General features: G+C 55.7%; 1 protein-coding gene across 1 annotated transcript in view; it reads right to left on the bottom strand.

Moving 5' to 3' along the window:
- PLXNA4 (plexin A4) overlaps positions 1-22501 on the bottom strand; it is a 369863-nt gene that overhangs the window by 23352 nt on the left and 324010 nt on the right. The window contains exons 21-25 of the mRNA XM_025929240.2: positions 19725-19993; positions 16962-17028; positions 16066-16212; positions 12180-12339; positions 181-284 (exon numbers count right to left, since the gene is read on the bottom strand). Of these exons, the coding sequence (XP_025785025.1) occupies positions 181-284; positions 12180-12339; positions 16066-16212; positions 16962-17028; positions 19725-19993 (747 nt within the window). The remainder of the gene's footprint in view (positions 1-180; positions 285-12179; positions 12340-16065; positions 16213-16961; positions 17029-19724; positions 19994-22501) is intronic.

Raw genomic sequence — 22501 nt, 5'->3', positions numbered from 1 at the left:
TCAGGGTTTCCTGGCTGACGGACACCAAGTTTCCCTGGGTCGCTAAGGGATCAGAAGTGCCAGTGGAGAGGTGGCTGCAGGGCTTGGTGTCCGGCCTCAGGGTGACCCTATCCTTCAAGGACTGAGACTCTGAGGGAACGGCAGGTTACCAGCCCCATCCCTCCTGTGCAGTCACCCCACCTGGTAATGGGCCAGCGTGTTCAGTCTCTTCCAGTCATTCTCAATCTTGGTGGTGATGTCTTCATCCTGTAGGATCATCCTCGCCCCGCTTCCTTGTCGCCACTCTGTAGGGAGAGCAGATGCATCTCAGAGAGGCCCTCGGGCCCCTGTGCTCCCAAGGACAGCTCCCTGCGGTGCTCCCAAGGACCTCTGTGTGGGCAACTACAATGCATGATCTCCAGGGTGCATCCGTGGACCAACAGGTGTTACGAGACACTCCCTGAGGAGGGGTGCAGAAGCTCTCAGTGCAGAGGTGCCCTGGGTCCCAGCCCCGGTTCTCATCCCAACGCACTGTGTGCCACAAGTGGGATAACATCCCCTGTCCTCCCCTGCTCACCTGTCCCCTGCGAGCGGCCACATCCGTGAGCAGTGCTTATAAAAACTGGCTGAGTGAATGAGGCAGGTCAAAGCATTTAAGAACGCTAAGTAAATGCCAGGTGGCATCATCACCGCCACAGGCTCATTTGCTCGATTGCAAGGTCTCAGAGCTAAGGAGAGGCTGCAGGTTCAGTCTCTGTGCACCCTGGTCCTGTTGCAGGGCTGTGTCCTGCACCTGAAAGCTGGGAGGTAGGTCGCACCATTGGCAGGGAGGCCGGGTAAATGCACGTGGAGGGATCAGCAAAACCCATTCTCGTGCCCGGGACCAGCCCCATCCCCACGGACTTAATGTGAATACCTGCGTCTTGGTGATCTATCCAACACCTCATTATTTGATGCTTTAGGTATATACTTCTATCCATACGTTCTCCTCGGGGGCCCAGACACCACCGACACACAGGCTCTCTGATGGCTCCCGCACGGGGAAGCAGGGGACTGTTTCCCATCAACCAAACTGCCATCACCACCCATGGTACAAATCACATGCAGACGAAGAAGTGCACATTCCAGTCTTGAAATGTGTGCACACGGAGACCCAGGTACACGCCAGCTCTCGAGTGCAGGGGCACGTGCACACCCACACACGCACGTATGTTCACATACACACACCAGAGAGGAAAAAACGGTCTTTTAAATTCAAATGCAACGTGTGTTCCAGCCAGGAAGCCACGAATCTGGCTTCCAGGCAATCACGACCCCGCTCAACGCCGCACAGACGCCAGTACTTCCGAAACGTGCAAGAGCCCTGGGATTCACAGAGCACGGTTGGGTGCTGGAGTCACCTGACATCCCTGCCTGACCCCGCTGTGGATTCTCCTATGGCTTACAGAGACCCGATTCAGACCCCACCCCCAGCCCCGCTGTCCCCTCCGGTCAAGGCTGAGCTGTGGGCCCATGACTGGCCACATCCGCGGTGCAGAGGGCACCGATTCCTCCCTGCCTTGTGCACTTGGCATGACCAGTGCTGTGGATGAAAGACAGGCCCAGAAAGAGAGCTGCCTGCCCTGAGGGGCAGCAGAGATGCTCGTAATACCCCAGTCCCTGCTCGAGGTCGTGGGCTTGTCTGCTGCCTGGTTTAAAGCTTCATGTAGCATCAGGTCGCCCGAGGAATGAGAGCATGAGGATAATCGTGCATGTTCACTGGAGTGAAGGTCCCTGGGCACTGCCTATCACTTAGTGCCGTTGAAGGCATGGCTGGAGTTGAGCGCAAGGATTAGAGCCTCGGGGCAGGTAGGGTAATAGACTAAAGGGGAAATGCCCCACTGAGGCACCTCGAGGGCAGTGTGTTGTTGGTTGTGTTTTTTTTTTTGTTTTTGTTTTTCATTTAATGTGGGTATGTGCGGATGCACGCGTTTTTGAGTGGTGGGGAACACGAAGTAGACTATCTGGCAGCTGGTCAGCCAGTTGATACGTGGTACAGTCCAACTCTTGGTGAAGCCCAGCCTGGGGCTAAGGAATATGGCAGTGGCATGCTCTACCCCAGTCCCAAAAGACAAAGCCTCTGGGGTCTCTCCTGCTTGCCTGGTGAATAGCTCCAGGGCTATTAAGTCAGAGGCTGCATGGCGGGAACAGTACAGAGACAGCTTGGGGGCACGGAAGACAGTGTTCTACATTCTCCCACACAGGGATTGGGGGAGAAGGAGGGGAGGACTCTGGATATTAGGTCCACTGGCTGGGATATTAGGTCCACTGGCTTCTCCTAAGGGAGAAGAAGGTCTCCTCCACTGAAGTGGCTGTGGGCTTGCCAGTACTAGATGGGGACCAGCTTTCTGGTTTAGCAGCTACACTGGCATTGTTTGCTGATGGAGTTGTAGCACATCTCAGTAGGATCTGAACAAGCCACACAGCCTGGTGGACTAAGCCATGAGAGCTGGTGACTGATTCTGGAGCCCAATGGAACGCTTCCCGGTTGCACAACTCCCCTTGAAATTGTGCAGTGCGCAGCCTGTGCAGCTGTACTCAGCAGCCTTGTTTCTGAGTCATGTTCAATAATTATGTAAGCAAATGAAAATCAGTCTGTATCTGTGTCCCCAACTGAAAAAAAGTAGGGCAGAGTATGGCCATGCTTCCCCCAGGGCAGTCAAGGAATGATGGCTTGTCCTTGGGAGTACAAAAATTTGATGTTGCTAAATGTCTACCAGCAGTGCTGGCCCAGCACCAGGGACACAGTACGTACTTGATGAGTATTTATTAAAAGAATAATGAATAAGTGAATGAATGAAGGAAGGAAGGAGAAGAATGAGCGAGTGAGTGATGATGGCCTATATGATGATGATGATGGCAGTACAAAAGAATTTTCTGCCTCTGTGTTGGTGCTCACAGTGGGCAGTGAGTTGCAGTTAAAGGGGAACCGTGAACTACTCTCTTAGCAACCTGGGTCAAAGGTTGATCTGAACTCTTCAGAAACACAGCCAGACATAGCCAGTGCCAGAAGGAAAGTTGTCTTAAATTATTGTCACTCATTCTTCCAGTGTTATGACCAGGAAATTAGAGAAACAGGTTGGGAAGACAGATGCAGAAGTCCTTATCCCCAGGCCACTGCTCCTTCTGATAACCAGCTGAGTTCTCTTCCACGGGCACTAACTGGGCTCCTTCTCTGGGCAGGACACTGGACGAGGTCATCTGGATACAGTGACATGAGAGGAGCCCTCGTGCGTGCCCTGTGTGTTCCCTAGACGTGGGAGCTCTATGAACCCGAGAAGGCAGTGTCCCTCAGGCCCCAGCAGCTTTCTTTCCATAAAACCAAGTCTTTTAGCAGTTATCTCAAAAAGTTATGAATATTCCCCCAAGTACCAACATGAGGATGGTGAGCTGGAATCAAGGGGAGCACTTAGCCCTGCTTTTTAGATCTCTTGAACCTGTTTCTTCTCGTTACCTCTTACACAGAAAAACCGGGGGAGGTGGGCCACCTGAGTGGCTCAATCGGTTAAGCGTCCTACTCAGGTTGTGATCTCACGGTTTGTGAGTTCGAACCGCGCATCGGGCTCTGTGCTGACAGCACAGAGCCTGCTCGGGATTCTGTCTCCTCGCTCTCTGCCCCTCCCCCACTCACTCTCTATTTCTCTATCAAAGATAAATAAAAATAAACTTAAAAAAAAAAAAAAAAGAGAGAAAACTTGGATTTGCTTTCCATCCCGCTGAAATAGAAGGAAGATAAAACAGTGAACTTCTCTGTCCCGCCCCCAAATCAGTCCTAATGGATGGAAACCCAGGGAGGAGGGAGCCTGGTTTTGGCAACTCCAGCCCTGGGCTACAAGAACCAGGCCATGGGGAGCCGGCCAAGCTGACCCCCAGTGGAGGCGGGGACTCGGAGTGCAGCAGGAAGGCAGGGGATTGCCCGGTGCCGAGTAATTTAACCTGGGCTAACCTGGGAACTCATTCCTGAAACTCACTCTTCTTGGCCGGAGTCCTTAGTTTTACCTGCTGGCCTGAACACATTTCTGCTTCTGTGTTACAGTTTCCTTCCTTTCCTGAAATCCCTCATCCACATCAGCCATGGTCTCTCTTTTCTTCCCAGACTCATCACGGAAAGTCTCCAGAAAATCAGGAGAGCAGACATGGGCTCGGCTTTCTGGAGTGCTCTTGCATAGCTTCGTGACCTTATCTCAACAGAGGCAGGAACTGGAGCTCTACGGAGTCATGCCAGAACCAGGAAGGGACAAGGTCAAAGGCCAAAGCGGCTGGCTTCTCCCCATCTCAGAGTGTCCACCCTTGGCAGGCCATAGCTGGCTTCTGGAAATACCGTCCTTGCCCAGCAGTGAGGAACCCAAGGGCCGGCTGCACCGGTTGAGGGTAAGGCAGGCCTGCCACCTTCAGATCTGAAGGACAGCGGCCTCGTGCCCTTGGCAGCGTGTGGCTGGCTAGGTCATCCTCAGGAGGCCCCTGAGCGAGGACGTATCTCATTTTGCGCCCTGTGCATTGTTGTATATTCGACACACGCTCCGTATTAATGACGGTCATGCAAATCAATAGAACCAGGCCTCTCAATCCCAAGTCCAGCACTCTCTTCACCAGAGAGGCTCCTTCTGTCTTGCCTATAAAAACAGTGCTAAAAATATCTCTCTTTTGTGTCCACACCTTGCTATGTATGTATGAGGTGGCCCTGTTAGAATAGCTGAGGGGTGATGGGACAGCTGGGCCGATGGCCAGCATCCTCCGGGTGAGTGCGTAGCCTCCACACAGCTTTGCCTGCCCTTGGGGCACAGGGAGGGACCAGAAAATACCTCCAGACACCAAATGATGGGAGACACTGAGCTCAGAGATGGCCCCAGAGAATCTTGAGACAGGGCACGCTCTGGACCAGCACATCTAGGAAGACGCATCTCCTGTGGCCCCCGTGCTGAAAATCCAGATCCAGGAAACCTCAGAGCCCCATTCACACTCACCCACTCCAGCACCGTCTGCTCAGTGCCCACAGTGTGCCAGGTCCTGTGCTAGCACAACATGACGCTTCATCAGACTGAAGCCCTGGCTCCTGAAGGGCTCTCTAGGGGAAGGCTGTGAGGAAGCAGGACGAATCGGGGGCCCTGGGATCGGGGGGGGGGGTAGGGGGGAGAATGAGCAGCGTCTGGGGGGGGGGGTGGGTCCAGGGATGGCTGTTGGGCTGAGGGCTGGGCGGCCAGGAGGACGGGTGCTCTGGTCCGAAGATGCCACTTATGTGATGCTTCTGGGGACCCGTAGATGTGTGTCAGTGTGGGAGGCAGTGGAAAGGAGAGGCTGGGAGGCTGGAGAGCCATGTGCAAGGCAGAAGTGGGGTAAGAAAGATCTGGCAAGCCAGGCTAAGGCATCTGGGGGTGAGCTCCAGGGCAGGGAGACGGGGTGGATGAGAAGGGGGGAGCTCTTGAAGGACACGGAGGTAGGAAGCCCCACCAAGGATGGCTGCCCTTGGCCAAGGCGGATGGTGAGGGCCCGAGCTAAGCAGTAGGGACTGGGGTACAGACGTAGGGGGTGTTCAGGAGATAGACCACACAGTGCTTGGAAATTCTCAGGGAAGAGGAGATGGGAGCACCATGGCACGTCCCCCAAGTTTTGAGAAGGTGGCTGAGGGAATAGCTGGAAGCTGGGGCATAGACGAGGGAGGGATTCTGGTGCAGGAAATCCCTGGAAGGAGGCACTGGCCCCAAGCACATCACTGGCCTGGCTCTTGGAAGTTCCTCTGCCTCCCAGCAGGTGCTATATTGAGGGACACACCCTACGTAGAGCACAAACCTGCACAAGCTGTTTCCCTTGTGTGTGTGTGTGCACGTGTGTGCACGGGCACACATATACATGCGTGCACACACTCACACACTCATAGATGTATGCACACACACATTCATGCATGCACTTCATTTTACCTTAGGGTGGAGGCTCAAGGCTTGCAACCCCCCCCCTTTCCATTCTTCCTATCAGCACCTCTCCTCAGATCTATCACAGAAGCTTTGAGAAAGGCTGACCCAGATGGGCAGGGGAAGAAGCAGACTCATCAGAACTGGCTGAGCCAGCCCTCCTGATCCACAGGGGACCTTCCCGGTGGATGCCTGAGCTGCCACCCCAGGCCACCTTGTCTCACCTTGGGGGCACGGGGAGCAGGCTCTCGCCAGGAGCGCAGCCAACCTGCACAGCGCCTGCTCTGCCCCCAAAGACAGGACCCTGAGCAGAGGGCTGGAGGAGACATGGGTTCTGCTGCACACCTGTTGACCGGTGAACCCCAAGGAGACACCTGGCAGGGGACCCTGGGACCCTCAACTCCCAGCAACTCAGCAGGGTAGGGAATGTGCATCAAAGCAGAACGGGGAGGGGCCATGACAGGATCAGAGTGTCACTGCAAACAAGGTTGGGAAATTGACCCAGGAACAGGAGGGGGTACTGTCTAACTATGTTTTGTTTAAAAAAAGGAAAAAAGGAAGCATTTTATTTATTGTGAGAGCAAGTTCTAAAATATAAAATAACCGAACTACAACAAGAGGTGCTTAAAAGAAGAAATTCCCAGGGCGCCTGGGTGGCTCAGTCGGTTGAGCACCCCACTCTTGATTTCAACTCAGATCCTGATCTCACGGTTCGTGAGATCGGGTCTCGTTTTGGGCTCTGAGCTGATAGCATGGAGCCTGCTTGGGATTCTCTCTCTCCCTTTCTCTCTGCCCTTACCCTGCTTGCATGTGCGTGCTCTCTCTCTGTCTCAAAATAAACAAACAGACATTAAAAAAAAAAAAAGAAGAAGAAGTAGACGAAATTCTCAGGTAGGACTTGCCGTCTGCATTTAAGGTACTAGGTCTCTGTAAACTGTAAAGTGCCCTGCACTGGCGAGTTGTTGCTATCTGGGGGAAGTCTGGAGAGCTGAAGGCAGAAGGAGGCTGTGCTCTGCTACTCAGTTTAGGACACAGGAGCTAGGGCTTAATGGACATTCTTGAGTATGGGACACAGAGGCTCCGGTGGCCGTCCAGCGGGGCTGTGGAGTGCAAGGTCAGAGAAGAGTGGAGAAGGCAGGTGGTGGGCACTGGGGAGGAGGAGAAGTGGCCCAGGGTTCATATGCACGGTGCACGGCACCAAGACAGAGCTGGTGGCTCTGACCTCTCCCTGGCAGCTCCTGCCTGGCAGCCCGATGCCCTGGTCCCGGCTCCAAGCACAAAGGACAGACACACTCACAATCCAATTTGTTACACTTCCACCTTCCAGGGAGAGAGGGAGGTGAAAGAAGAAAGGAAAAAAAAAATCCCATTATCTTTATCTGTCCTTCCTATCAGCTGCAGCGGAAAATGCAAACTGGGGAGACAGCTGCTGTGAACTCTTTATATTTCATTCAGAAGATAGTGTATCTTTTTATTGCATGCAGGAATTACTCGTTTGAAAAAATATATATATCCTTACAGCATGACTTGAACCTTGAACGGCAAGACAGAGGGGGTGGCAGAGCATTCCAGAGTTCCGGGGGGGGGGGGGGGGGGGGGGCTATGAGAGAGCATTTGCATGAAACCAGAGGAATCTCTGGAGGTCAAGGTCCGCGGGGCGAGTGTACGGGGAGGAAATGGGTGTTCTCTCCACCTTCCTGCTGTGTGACCAGGGCCCAGGCATTGTGCCTCTGAGTGGCGGGTTGTCCCGTGCCGTGGAACAGAATGGCACCAACGATTTCCAGTTTACTGAGACAAAGTCCCACGGCTCAGAGGGAGGGGTGTCCTGTGTGAAGAAATGAGGAAATCATCCTGCTCACACTGGTACATCCCATGCCTGGCACAGAGCTTGCCCCAGGTTAGGCTCTTCTGATACATTTGTGGAAGAGTTTAGTGCCCCAGGGGTGGAAAGGGACATAAACGTGGTGAGGACAGCCTCGTGTGTAACAGAGTGGGGTACTGTTGCCACTGTGCTTTGAGAGCTCCGGAAGTTGTAGCTGCCCCAGCACAGCCCCAGACCCCTGCCCTGTGGTATCTTTCCTTCCTTCCTTCCCTAGATTCCAACAGACAGAAATGAAAGCAGGCCTTCCTGTCCTTCATTTTGGCTCCTGTGATGGTTAATTTTATGTGTCAAGCTGGCTGGGCCTAGGCATCCAGTTATGTGGTCAGACGTTATTCTGGAAGTTTCTGTGAATTGTTTTAGATGAGATTAACACTTGAATCGGTGGGCTTTGAGTAAGGTGAATTGCCCTCCATAAGGTAGGTGGGCTTCATCCACAGGGCTGAAGGCCTGAAGACAAGAAAGGACTGACCTCCTGTGAGCAAGAAGGAATGCTGCCAGCAGAAGGCCTTTGGACTTGAACTGCAGGGTGGGTTCTTCGCCGCGTCTCCAGCCTGCCAGCCGGCCTTGCAGACATTGGACTTGCCAGCCCCCTTGCTATAGACTGAATGGTTGAGTCCCACCAAAATTACCATGTTGAAATCCTAGCCCCCAATGCGATGGGATTTGGAGGTGGGTTCTATGTCAAATAAAAGGCCATGAAGGTGGAGACCCATGAATGGAATCAGTGCCCTTGTCAAAGGGACCCCAGAGAGCTCTCCTGTTCCTTCTGCCATGTGAGGACACACTAAGAAGGCATCACCGATGAACCAGGAAGCGATCTTCACCAGACCCAAACCTGTCAGCACTTTGATCTTGGACTTCCCAGACTCCAGAGCTGTGAGAAAGAAATCTCTGCTCTTCATAAGCCATGCAGTCCATGGTATCACGTTATAGCAGGCCAAACGGACTAAGACTCCATAATCACGCGAGCCATTCCTTAAAACAAACCTCTCTCTCTGTGCACATTCTATTGGTTCTCTTTTCTCTGGAGAACACTGACTAATACATTCCCCATCTTGGTTGCTTAACACCTGGAAAGGTCTAGGGAAAGGGTGGATGGGGGAGGGGTGGGGAGGTGAGAGAACTTCAGTCTGAGGAGCAGTGGATGGAAGTGTCTGGAATGAGGGGCCAGGCCAGGGGTGATGATGAAAGGCAGGAGGAGGTGTTTGGGGCTGGATTTACTTAGGACAGTGACAGGGGTGGCTTAAAATGTCTTTGTCCCCTTCTGAGCTGTTCTTAGACAGGTGTCCCTGCTTTGCCAGGGGCTGGCTGGCATTGGGAGGGGGAAGGAAGTCTTGGCCCAGTGCCCTCCTATGGGGGTTGCGGGGGCGGGGGGTGGGGAGGGAGATGAAAGGAGAATGCTTGGCTATCTTGCCCCTGTCCAGAGCATGGGTCTGAGTCCTCTCCGTGCCTATGTGTTATGTCCCTTTGGCATAAATTAATTTTTGATAGTAATCACACCTTACATTTGTAAATTGCTTTTAGGCGTTTCAAGCACCATCACCTACATGATGCGGAAAAACTCTCCTTGGGGGCACGAGGCTGAGGTGAATCATGTGGAAAAAGCATCTGGATCTCTGAGGAGGCCCCATTTCCTTGTTATGCAATGTGGCTTTGGGAGAAAGAAGGCCAGAGCTTTGGGGGCGGCTCCAAGCCCTGGATCTCATAGAAAAAAGGACCTTCCTCAGAAAAGCACCCACCACAGGGGGCCTTTATGAGGAGTCCAGCAAGAGGCTCCTCCCCCAGGGAGATGGGGCCCTGAGGCTCGAACCGCCTGAGGTCCCCACTTCTTTGGCTTTCCGCCTTGTCTGTCCCTGCTGTCGGAGGCCTCATCCCTCCAGGGTAGCTCCTGGGTCCTTCCCAGCAGCAGCTCCCATGGGAGGGGTGCCCTCTTTGTTGTCTTGGGACCTGAAACGTGGGCAGCCGTGGTGGGCGGTGAGTCACAGGAGACACCGCCCCTGCTGGGAAGCAGCCTGTTGCTTGAGAATGTGCACCCCGGGGGGCGGTCTTGGCTGCTTTGCTGCAAGGTCCTTCCGCCTTGGGGGGGTGGGAGGAGCCACAGGTGCTCTGAGGCTGCCACTTTCGCGCCAAATGGTTCACCGCGATGGCTGCCGGATGCTTTATATCTATTCATTAATGCTCTGCTTTGCCCGGCATTTGCATCTCCAGGCCTTTTAGGGGAGCAATTTTCTAAGGCGAAGAAGCGGCCCCTTCCCCTCCCAAGCTGGGGCGGGGGGCAGTGCAGATTCCAGGGAGGGAGAGAGATCCTGAACCGTGAAACTGGATTTCTCCCTCCAGGAAATCAAGCAGGTGCAGAAGGTGTGGCCCCTGAATCTGCTTCCGGACGCTGCCCCCTGAGCTTGGGTGGAGAGGACACTGGAGAACGTTGGCTCCCGCCCTTCCTGAAATCTACTAAAGTGTTTGAACCACCACAGGAGGTAGTGTTCTTTACCACCCATCTGCCCTGTTCTGGTAAGGAAGAGAGGAGTTCCGGAGCAAAAACTCTGTCTCGGTGCTTCAGGAGTGGAGGCTTACGAAGCCACCTGCTGCTCTCCCTCCCGGGGAGTCACCCCTTCCCAAGCGTGAGAAGCAACAGTCCTATATGCACCTGCTCACAGGAGCTCTTCCTGTATTCTAACACCACCTTTCCGAACTCACCTTCTGGCGTGAAGGTTCTTACAACAGCTCCTCCTCTTGGCCCCATGATGTAAGGGTCACCCTCCCGCCCACTGTGCAGAGAAGGACACCGAGAAGCACAGATAAGCTCTCTGACGCGGCTTCCGTAAATCAACAAAAGGAGTGGTGGGTGCTACCTGGCATCCCTGGTGAACGCAACTCTCCCCAAGAAACCCATTATGGAGCCACCCACTTAGGTGTTTGGGGGTGGGGAACACGGGAGTCGGTTTCCCTCCCACTGGTCCCGTAGCAGCCCCTTCCCTACGTCAGGCTGTGGGATCTTCACGGCAGCAGAGTCACCCGCATGCAGACACACGTGTTCACTCCGACTGGAGTGCCCAGTGCCCTGGGACGCACGCGTGGACACGCTTGCACACACGTCACCACCACCGACTCTCTCCCGTGAGAGCAGCACGCACACAGACACCTCTCAAGGGAAGGGGACCACGTGCTCGCCCAATGTCTCTCCCTGGGTGTCAGAGCCCTGGGTGTGGGGCAGAACACATCCTGCTGAGAGCTAAGCAAGAGGAGGTGGGGTTAAACGAAGCAGAAAGGGTTGAGGTGAGTGAGCGGAACTTCCTGACCCTGAGTCTTCAGGCACAGCAGGAGGAGATGAAAATTCCCTTTGGATTTTAGAAAATAGCATAGATGCCCATCTGTGTTGGATGGCTTAACTGAAGGCAGCTTAGAGGCCAGATGGATGGAATAGGGGCCCCTGGAGGCCCTCCTACCCCCACGTTGCCACAAATCTCCAGACATAAGCACATACACATAAACGCCTTTCTCTCCATGCCCGGGATCAACAGACACACAGCACTTCCTTACTGGTGTTATTCTCATGATCCACAGTAACAACAGCCAGTACTAACTGAGTGGGTTCTATGGGCCAGGCACTCCATTAAGAGGCTTTTACAAGCACCATCTAATTTCTTTCTTACAGTGAGGCGGGCACTGTTATTATCTCCATTTTACAGGTAAAGACACTAAGATACAGAAAGGTTAAGTGACTTGACCAAGGTCACACAGCTACAACTTAGCAGCGTCAGGACTCCAATCTGGGTGTGAGAATGAGCCACGAGGCCAAACTGCCTCTCTTCAGTCCTGGCCCCTTTGGAGCCTGGAGCTCCCCACTAGGGTCTCCCCAGGACAATATCTCATTCAACACGCAGGCGAGCCGTAACTGGATCTCAGTACAGCTGGCCCTAACTGGCATGCCCTTGTTTATGTAGGCTATGCGATCTATTCATGGAACATTCAAATAAAATGTCATCCGGCTCCCCAGCAGGCTGTCACCTCTTATTTTCCTCTCTTCTTTTTCTCCATCCTCCATCACTGACCCAGATCCCTCCTGCCTTAGGTAGTCAGCAAAAACAACACGCACAGAACAGAGGGGAAGGGAAGGGCCCGGGGGCGGGGGGGGGGGGGGCTAATGACGGTGGTGGCAGGAGCTTGGACCACACAGACTCAGCTTGCGTCCCCTTCACTGCCAATGGGACACCAGAGGCAGTGGGGCTGCCAGCAGGTGGCAGTCCCCTGTGGGCCTATTACTCACTGAGCAGACACGGAGGGGTGCCTGCCCCCTGCCTCCTGGCCCCCCTGGTCTGTAGGAGGTGCTTTTGACCAGTCCCAGGACAGTCCTGGGTGGGCAGCCTACTCACCCAGGTCCATGTCTGCAGCCTTGGGCCGGTGGGAGCAGGGCACATTCTTGAAGATGGCATCCAGAATCTTCTCCTTGACCTGAGTAATGGTGTCGCAGTTGAGGATCTTTACTGGGACCTCGGGGCTGTTGGCATTGTCTGGGTTGACACAGCTCAGCACCTGGGGAAGGGGGAGCAGAGGCGCGTGGGGGAGGGCAGCAGGAAGAGCTGAGTCCCAGGGGCATCCTCAGACCACCACACACACCCCCACTCGCTCTCTCTCCCACGTACACGGCACTGTGTCAGCAGCACACCCAGCCCGTTGCCCTCTGAACCCTCCCCTTCCACGTGTGTGGGTCCATCCTCCCGGTCACTCCCTCTCAATGTACACGCACTCATGCGAATCTGGCTCCTTGCTCAAGAGATTTCATAAGCTTCGATTTTTGTGACGGTCTTGGGCTGACTGGAGGTTGGAGAATCTATAAGAAGCTTAATGGGCTCTTTAAAAATAAAAAGGTGCAGGTTCAAACCACTTGAGATCCCTTCCTGGCTCTGAACCCACAAACTTGTGTTAAGGGAAAGTGGTCACCCTGGCCCAGGGCCTCAAAGTCTCCTTCTGGAACTAGTCAGAAAAAGTCAGGCTCTTCTTAAAGCACCAAGCTGTATTTTTTTTCCTTTAAAAAGTTCTGGGCTCTTTCCCAAGGCTTCTCTTTCCTTGCTGTTCTCAGAGAGGACTCTGTCTACGTGGATGGGGCTGTGCAGGATGCTGGGCGGGGGGACGCGGCCACAGTGGGGTGGGGTGGGGTGGGTGCCACGGGGCGCGGGTGGACTAGGCGGCCTGGCACGCCGGGCTCCCATACCCTCCCTCTGCCCCTGCCGCCTGAGCCCCCATGCCCCCTCCCTGATGTTTCCCTGCACCCCTGCCACCTCGGATCTCAGATGTCACATGTCTGCAGACTCAGACGACAGCTTCCTCCCCCACCCCCTTCTGCTCCATGTGGCTGCAATCAGAACCCTGGCCCCTGGATGCCTGCCTTTTATTAGCAGCCAGACTGCTGTGAGCTCAAACAGGAACATGCTTCTTCCATTAAGAAGGAAAAAAAAACCCTCCTAAATCTATAAATCCAGATTCTCACCCTCAACGTGTCCTAAAATGAAAACAATGGTGGAAGGAATTCTGGACCATGGGTCCCTTCTGAGCCCTCTCCCAGCCCTTCGCTCTAAAGCTTTCCCGGACCCTCGATGTCCCCTCCATGGCTGGGCACAGCCTGCCACCTGGTGCTGCCCTGGCTGCCCCTGCCGTCCTGTGCTCTGGACTCAGCCTCCTCCTCCAGGAGCAACGCAGCCTTTTCTGGGTTTCCTCCCACTAGAACCTCGAGGCAGCCCCAGAGTATGCCCTTCTGACGTTTCTACTTGCCCCAGGGGTTCATGGTGGCCCTAGGAGAACCCCGTGGGATGCATCGGGGCATCTGGAGAAGAAGAGGAAGTACTGAGGGACAGGGCTGCCTGGCCACCAGCCAAGCCACAGCTCCACCCAGAACACCGATTCCTTATGCCCGTTGGCTAGTTTCTGAGCAAACTGCCTGAGGTTTTTTTTCCCTGCTAACTCAGTACTTCTGGTGTTTTAATGTGAATAGGATCATTCAGGGGTTTTGTTAGAATGCAGATTCTGACTCAGGAGGTCTGGGGTGGGGCCTGCAATTCTGCACTGTGGCAGGGAAGCATCCAGTGGTCTAGCACCTAGCAAGCTCCCGGGTGAGCACCCAGCACCTAGCAGTCTCCTGGGTGATGCAATAGCCACTCCCAGCAGCAGGGCCCTAGAACACGCAAGCCCAAGTTCTAGTATCCAGCTAATTAATCACTCAATACCTCTGAGGGCACCTAACTAGAACGTGATGCAGCCCCGAGCCTCTCAGCACCTGTCTCCTTTGTGGTACCCCTCCTGCCCAGGACAAGGACAGCAGCAGTTGGCCCAAACTGCCCAGGGCTCTTCCGGCACTGCTGAATCCCACGACTTCCCCTCTTTTTATCTGACCCCTTCATCTCGGTGGCTCCGGCCCCGGGCAGCCCTGTCTGCGGCTGTCTTGTCTCGTACGCTTGCTTCCTTTTCCTTCTTGCCAGCCAGGGGCTGTTCCCCTTCTGCCTGTTGGGAGTTCCTTTCATAGGCCTGCGGTAGCAGCCTGTCTCCCTGCAGCCCTTTCTTCCCCCGGCAAAACAATTGCAATTTCCTCCCCCTTTCCACACGGCGCCTCTTCCCCAGGTCTCTCCACTTGATGGCTGCGCTCCCCTGACCTACTCCTAGTTCCTGACATCCTCTGAAACCAGGCTGGCGTGTGAACAGTAGCCGGGGCCTCTGGAAGGAAGGATGCTGCGATCTGGGGACAGAGCATCACTGCAGCTCACGGTGCTGGATTCAGTATTGGGGAACCACGGATGGGATGGGAAAGGAAGGGGTCGGGGGAGATCAGGCAGGAGACATTTCAATGGTACTTCTAGCTCATTAAAAAATCTATTGGGGGTCTCTATTTTGGGAAGGTTTCCCCCCCTGCCCCTTCTCATTTTAATCAGAGCCTCTAACTCTCTCCTCTGAAGCAGAATGTGACTCAAGGAAGCCAAGCCTTCGGTCACACGCTGCTCCTCTGAAGTTTCCCCAGTGGAGCCCATCCCAGCAGGTCTGTCAAGATGCCCACTGGGTGCCTCCCCGCCTCGCCGGCCCTCTGAAGATGGAGGGGGACAGGTGCATCATTCCCAGCCAGAAGGGACTGTCTCCCCACTGGCCATGGGGTCTGGGATTCGCCCTGGGCTCACTGCTCCTGCCCGACTCTGCCCTGTGCCGGCCCAGCCTGCATGGGTCTCATCTCCCCGTAAGTGCATTTAAATCCTTTTGTCTGTCCACAGGTCTTGAGACCATCCATGCTTCACCTGCAGCGCTTATCTGTGATCTTACGTTCTACCTCCTTCCTTTCACACCCCTCCCCTTTCCTAGAGGAGGCTGGGTGGGAGATCATACCTCCATACACAAGAGCCCAGAGCTGTGTGAGTGCCCGCCCTGCTGGGAGGGACAGTGGCAGCCTGCTGGACAGGCATGGCAGGAAAGAGTGGGCTCCCTGCCCTGTGCTCCTCACCACACCCCATCCTCTGGACAACTTTGGGAGGTATGCACGGTTGTTATCCCTGGGTAAATCAGTTCTAGTGTTATCCTCCATTTTTTTTTTCCAGATAAAGAAACCCAAACTCAGAGAGATTGAGGGATCTGCCCCAAATCAGCCAGCTGGTCAGAAGCAGAGTCAGGGCTCTAATCCAGACCTCATGCTCCTACATGCTGAGCTCGGCTGCCTCCTAGGGTGACAGCTCCTATTAGAAGAGGGGGTCTAACCTTGACAGAGGGAATCCCTACATTCCCTGGACAAGTGCCTTAACCACTAGGCTATCCCGGCCTTGTGGTCTATAGCTCGGGTCATGGGCGTATTTGCACTTAGACTGTAGGCAGAGCTGGGCTTCTGAAACATAAGGAACTCTTTCCGGTTTCCTCTCCTTTGGCCTCCACCTGCTCTGCATGGAACCTTCGCTCTCCACGCTGGGATTCCTGATGAGGAGTTTGTTCTGGGGAATCAGCCAGCCAGCTGTTGGCAAGGGCTTGGGACCCCACGTTCAGTGCACTGGCCCGGAACCACACTAGTCTTTGCTGAAGTGTGGCTGAGCTGTGCCTGAGCAACTGGCCCCCAAATCCAGCTGCCCTGGTGTGGCGGTAACTGAGGGAGTCTGGGGGTGACGTTGGCTGGGCCCGTGCGGCAGGTAAGGACAGATGGCTCGCCAGCACCTCAGCCATCCCCTCTGCTGGGCAGGGGCTGTGCGGGACCAGAGCCCCCTGTCCAGGGGCACGGGCAGCGCCGTGAGGCCGGCTTACCAGGGTTTTGTAGTCGATCTGTTGGCGGATAAGCTTGTCCTCACTCAGGGAGTAGCGGGCCTCTCCTGTGATGGCATCGATGGGCCCCTTCTCCATCTGCTGCTTGATGGCACAGAACAGCGAGAAGAGGGGCTCCCCGGCGCACTCCTGGACACAGAGAAGAGCCGTGCTGGGCGGACGCCGGACCAGCCCCCCGGAGCCCGTTTCTCTGGACAGGGCCGCTCTCCACTCCTCTGTCTCATTTCTCTCCTGCTCCCCGTCCTCCTCTCTGGTGCCAACTCCCCCTTCAGATGGGCGTTTCTCTCAGCTCTCTTGACCACCTGTCTTCTCCTGTCCGCCCCCTCCTCTTCACCTCCCCTGCCTCCTGTCCCTTCTCTGTTCCTCCTCCCCACCCCACCCCACCCCTGCCCATCATGAGACAGAGGTCAGTCCCTGGTGGTGCCAAAGCCTTAGAAAACAGGTAATGATTGGAGGGGAACGGATTTTCTACCTCCCAGCCACACGGGCAGCGTGCCTTGCAAGGTACCAGCCTGGAACCCTTATGGGCCTGGGGCTGGGAGAGGTAGGACGGGAGGAAGAGGGAAAGCAAGGAAATAAGGGGTGAAATGTTTTGGGCTCACAAGGGGAACTTGGCTTTAGGGCTCACGCAGGATGCTCTCACGGCTCTGGAGAAAGCGGCCTGGGGGACAGGGGATGGTATCTCTCATGCAAGGGCTGACAGAGGCTCTGTCTCCTGAGATGGTCAGGAGTCTGCCGCCTCGGGGCCAGTGACAGTGCTGAGGGGGACCTCATTTCTTGGTTGGTTCTACAAGCCAGGCCGTGGGGAATGTGGGCTTGGGGGCATGCAGACTCTGGTAGGGGGGTGCCCCCAGAGATACCCCCACATCCAATCATACCTTGAGGAACTTGTAGAGCAGAAAAGTGAACCAGTTGGTCAACATCTTCTCAGCCACCGACTCAGTCCTGTCACCAGTCACCAAGGGAACCGATGGAGCGAGACAAAGACAGAAGCAGCTGGTCAGACCCCCAAGGACTGGGAAGGCAAGGGAACAACTCCACACTGATTCTGCTGCTTGCGGCTTTTGGGCCCCATCTTGAGGTGCTAAAGAACGTTTGGATTCTATAGCCTCCTAGACACCCCGTAATGATAGGACAAGCTTTGCCCGCGAAGCCAGGAGATGACATTCTGGTGCCAGGCTCCCTGGTGCATGTTTGGAGGGAACGCGCTAGACCAGCTGTCCGTCGGCACTTTCCGCGAGGAGGAAAACACTGTCCTGTCCGGCGTGGTAGCCCCCTGCCTGCCACACGTGTCCACTCAGCACTCGAAATGCAGCTAGTGCATCTGAAGAGCCGAATTTTACATTTTCTTGACCTGTGGTCAATTTACATTTGAATGGTCACGTGTAGCTTGTAGCTGCAACCTCAGACAGTGCAAGCGTAGAGAACTTTATAATTTCCTATGGGTGGGGAAGAGAAGAATAAGAAACCCGGGGAGATACTAATTTGGCAGGGGATAGAAAGGAAGGCAGCGGGAGAAGCGGGTCGTGGGACAAAAACCAGATGGATTACACTGACCCCATCCCCTAAAGCTAAAGACTCCTAGAGCTAATACCTAGCTCATCCCAAGAGATGCCAAAATTGTCCTGTTTCAAATTACTTTGGAACTTCCCCTGGAACCTCGCTAGTGTTTCATTTGCAACGGCAGGAAGTGCCTTCTTGAGTCTAGCTCGCACCCTTTGTGCTGCTACCCAAGTCCCTTTCTTTTACTTTGGAAGGGAAGGACACTGCGGCCTTGTTATGGCCCCAAGACACTTCTGGTTGCACCCGTTTGGAGGAAACAAACTCCATTCGAACTTGCGCTAAGCTTGTGGCCTCCTCCATGGAGACACGGGCCCGTTCGGGTATGTGTGGATAGGCTTTGAAAGTTGCACTTGGCAGAAGATATGGATAAGTATGATCCTGAGGCAGCTGCCAGCACACAAATGAAACTAAGAAGAGAAGAGCAAGACTGTTGAAATGAGGGGCCCAGCCAAGGGCAAGGAAAAGAAAGGGAGACGGAGGAGGGCAGAAGGAGAGAGGGCATCTGGGGGGGAGCGAGTGGAAAACAAGAGGTGGAGACGCACGGATACAGAGCGAGGCCACGCGGGGAAATTGTCGGTGGGAGCTCTGGCAGGCAGTGGCAACCCTAGAATTATGCCGGTGGGTGGCTGCGTGGTGGAAGTAAAACAAAAATCAAAATGATCTACCTTGCTGTTTCCAAAGCTGTCTGATTGCTCCGAAATGTAGCAACCTTCTGCAGCTGTGCAGGCGAATGCCCAAGGCACCAGAAAAAAGCCTGAAGGAGACACTTCTGGAAGCCAAATGTAGCCACTGGACCAAGCAGGGGGCCCTGCCTCAGACCCAGACACCCAGGACGGAGGCAGAGGACAGGCAGAGGCAGACGGCCCCTGGGGCGGTCCAGGCAGAGGGCTGGATGCAAAGGCCTGATGTGAGAGTTTTCCAGCTTTGTCCACAGAAAGGCTAAAGACACCGCGCTAACAGCCTAGGGGGGAAATGGCCTTCCAGCAGGAGGAAAACGTGAAAGGCGGCATGGATGGAGTCAGAGAACCTCTATTTGCCATAAAGCCGAAGCCACAGGATATGGCTTCTGCGGTCACATGTGACCATTCAGGTCTCCACAGTGTCAAGGATGAGGCGTCCAGCAGTGTGCCGTGGTGCACCTGGACCCGTGCAGAGTCCCCAGCCGGTGCCAGGAAACACCTGGTGCATTGCATCAGGCAAGGGGCCACTGAAGGGCTTTCATTCGAACACAGGCCAGACCGGTGCTTCTCGGGTTTCGCTGTGCCTTCAGATCACCTAGGGTTCTCGTTAGAATACAGATTTTGATCCAGGAGGCTGTGGGCTGGGCCCTGAGATTCTGTGTTACCGAGAAGCTCCCAGTGGCTTCGCTGCTGTGGTGCTCACAGCAGTGAGAGGGGCCAGGGCCAAAGTTTCCAATCTTTTTTAACGTCTACTTATTTATTTTGAGAGAGACAGAGAGAGAGAGAGAGCGCGAGAGAGCAGGGGAGACACACAGAGAGGAGAGAAATTCCCAAGCAGGCTCCGCACTGCTCTCGCTGAGCCCGACGCAGGGCTCCAACTCATGAGCCATGAGCTCATGACCTGAACCAAAATCAAGAGTCGGACACTTGGCCGACTGAGCCACCCAGGCGCCCCTAAGGTTTCCAGTCTTAAGATGGTGAGGATGGTCCCCAGAGAGGCCCTGGGGTATCTCTCCTAACTCATGTTCTGATTTAGATAAGGCCGGGGGCTGGGCAAGTGACCTCTGAAGATTCCACGAGAGAAGAACTCCGGTAGAAAGGGCTGTAACCAGGGAAGGGTAAGGGCGGAGAGAGAAGAAGGCAGAGCGGAATTAGAGGGTGAAAGAGAAGCAGCAGGGCAAGTGGACGGGCCGGGGTGGACGGGTTCTTCCAAAAGGACATGGGGTGCGCCCTGGTCTCTGGGCAGGTTGGTTCCTAAGCTTGGCGGGACTTGGCTGCTCCTCCTGGGAGCTCTGTCCCGTCTCCCCAGAAGGCACGAGATCCAGGCCAAGCCGGCTGGGCTGGGCAGGGGCCCTCTCCGACCTCCGCCCCCTGCCGCCCGCCCGGCCCGGCCCTCACCTCCTGAGCAGCAGCTTGGGGTGGTTCTTGCTCTCCAGGTTCTTGTCGATGAGGTCGGCCAGCAGCTGCTTCAGCACGTCGGTCGCATACTCCAGCTTGCTCTGCAGCACCGTCATGATGAGCGAGGCCACGTTGCCGCGGTCGCGCATGGAAAAGCTTCGCTGGGACTCCAGGGTGCGGATGAAGGACAGCAGGAACACCTTGTTGTTGATGAGCTGGGCAAAGAGCTTCAGGCCCTTCTCCACGCGCTCCTGCCGGTAGCCCGGGACCTGCGGAGGAGCCCCCGGGGGAGTCCTGACTGCCGACCGCCAACGTGAGGCGGAGGCCAGCCAGGCCCAGGGGCCTCCCCACGGGGTGGGTGCCGCACGCTGTGGACCCTGCCCTCATCTGGCCCCGGGCACCGTGCCAGCTATTTCCTTAACCCACGTGCGGCTCAATGCCTCTTGTTTGGAGGTGAATCAGTGAGGCACAGAGAGAAGGCACCCTGAGTGATAATGGCCATGCTGGGATCTGAGTCCGCTGCTGAGCGCGAGCTCGTCCCTGACAGCAGCACAGGGCGGGTGGGGGGCCCTGTGCCAGGGCGCATGAGCATTACAGACAGCCCCCGGGGGCCTCCCGGAGGGGTCGTCACACCTGAGCCTCCACCTGTCCTCATGCTGACCCTTCTCTGGCCACGGGGATCCCGTTGACAGACCAGTGGCCTCAGAGTCAGGACTTCCAGGGTCCACACAGGCTCTGACTCCGCCACCCCATGGGACCTCTGGCAGGTCCCGCAACTTCTCTGGGGCCCCAAGGTGATTCACCTAAAGAAAGAAGATTAAGCCCCACAGACCCTAGCATCTGATGTTTTCTCAGAGACTCCTCTGAGACCCTGCCGCACCCAGGGAAACAGGAGGAAGACGGGGAAGGAGGTTTCATCTTCCTGCCTGCGTCCTCTGTCCACCGGCAGAGGCCGGCAGGGGGGGCAGGGTCTACCCAGCTCACACCAGCCAGCCACTGGGCGAGAAGGCATGGAGAACTGGAGAACGCATCTCTGAGATGCACCAGGCGGGCCCCACAGCTCTGCATGTCAGGGCCCCAGACTGGAATCAGCCGGGTGCCCAGCAACAGCGAGCGGCTCCAGGAAGTGCAGATATTCGCCCAGCAGGAAGCCACACGGCCACGGCAGTGAAGGGCTTTCTACCACTGGCAGTGAAGGGCTTTCTACCACTCACGGTAGCACGGATGCATCTTGCAGACAATGGAATGAAAAAAAGTCAGGAAGAAGAGGGCATACCGTGTAGTACCATTTACATAAAGATTCATTAAAAAACAACGGTGGCAGGAAAATGCTTATTCTCGGGGGTGGCGGTGACTGGAAGGGGGCACTCAGGGACGTTTGTGGAGGGCCGGTAGGGTTCAGCTTCCTGATCTGCGTGCTGGCCTGCTGGCTGTGTTCACTCAGGGAAAATGCACTGGGCTGTGTCCCGACAACGTGTGCCTTGCTCTGTAGGTGTTCTTTCATTATAGCAAGAAGGTTGCTTAACAAATAAAGCGCAGCCTCTGCCCTCAAGGTGAAGCCCTCGGAGAACAGAGCAGGGCACCCGTGTCGTGGAGTGGGGTGCGGGAGGAGCAGGGACATTCAAACAAGGTGCCGTGTGGAGGGTTGTGCCCCCCCCCCCCACGGGGGTCTTGGAGAAGGAGCGTCCTGTGGGCAGCAGTGAAGCCAGCAGTTTCGGGGAGGGTCAAGCTTGGGTTCACTGTCACAGCCATAGACTAGTCGGGGACCCTGAGAAGGCTCCATTCCTCCAACAGCGAAACGAAGGTACTCCAGCTAATGCGTCTGTAGTCCGTACTTTGCTGAGCACGGCTCTACATGCTTGAGAAATGTTGACCCATTTATTCCACATGACCCCCTATGAGCTGGGTACCGTTAATATCCCAGGGCCTCGTGACAGTGAGGAACTTTCCCGGGATCCCAAGACACAGGAGTGTCAGAGCCGGGACGGCACCCAGGCAGCCAGCACTGCATCCTGCCATCTCGGGGGGCTGGCGTGAGCCCTGAAGAAGAAGGTGCGTGAAAACCTTGGCAATGCAGGGCCTGACACACAGTCACCTTTCCCGAATGGTAGCAACTGCATCCCACTCTAGTCCAGAAGTTTTAAACTGGGGAAGATGCAGGCAGCAGAGAAACCCTGTGTGCCCAAGGTCCAAGGAGGTGGCAGGCACAGAGCTGGAATGTTCACGCCGCTCACTGCCTGAGCTCCCCTGTGTCCCAGGCTCGAGGCGAGGCCCTGGAGGAGGCAGAGACGGGGCAGGCCCCTGCCTGTCCTTGGATGGTCAGCAGGAGGCCCCTCCGGAAGGCCATGTGGGAAGGCGGTACTCAGGAGAGAGATGGGAACTCGCCAGAGCCGGGGCCCCGCTTGTCCCAGCTCTCGGCCCAGCTGCCCTTGGCAAACTCCTCATTCCCCAAGGTGGGCCCGATCTCGGCTGGCATCCTGCCCGGATCCCTGGTTCCCCTCTCCACAGGGGCTGACAAGGGAAAAAGACAAGGGTATGAGACAGCCTCACCTTGCCGTCAGCCTGGCCTCAATCTACCCAGCCGTCTGTGTCCCGCCGACCTCCCTCCTTGCCCTGTGATGGCCTCCAACACACGAGTGCACGTTTAACCTCCGCTGTCCTTCAATCCCCACCCACCGCTCCCCCGTCCCGCCCCGCCGGAGCAATATGCCCACACCTCGTTCTACTGCTGATAGATAATGCCACTTTCGAGGCACCCGGCACGTGCAATGCATGGT

Source organism: Puma concolor, chromosome A2, assembly GCF_028749965.1.
Source record: "Puma concolor isolate L17-30 chromosome A2, mPumCon1.1.hap2, whole genome shotgun sequence".
Classification (NCBI taxonomy): Eukaryota; Metazoa; Chordata; class Mammalia; order Carnivora; family Felidae; genus Puma; species Puma concolor.
The sequence above is the reverse complement of the archived record's forward strand: the minus strand, read 5'-3'. Positions and strand labels throughout refer to the sequence as shown.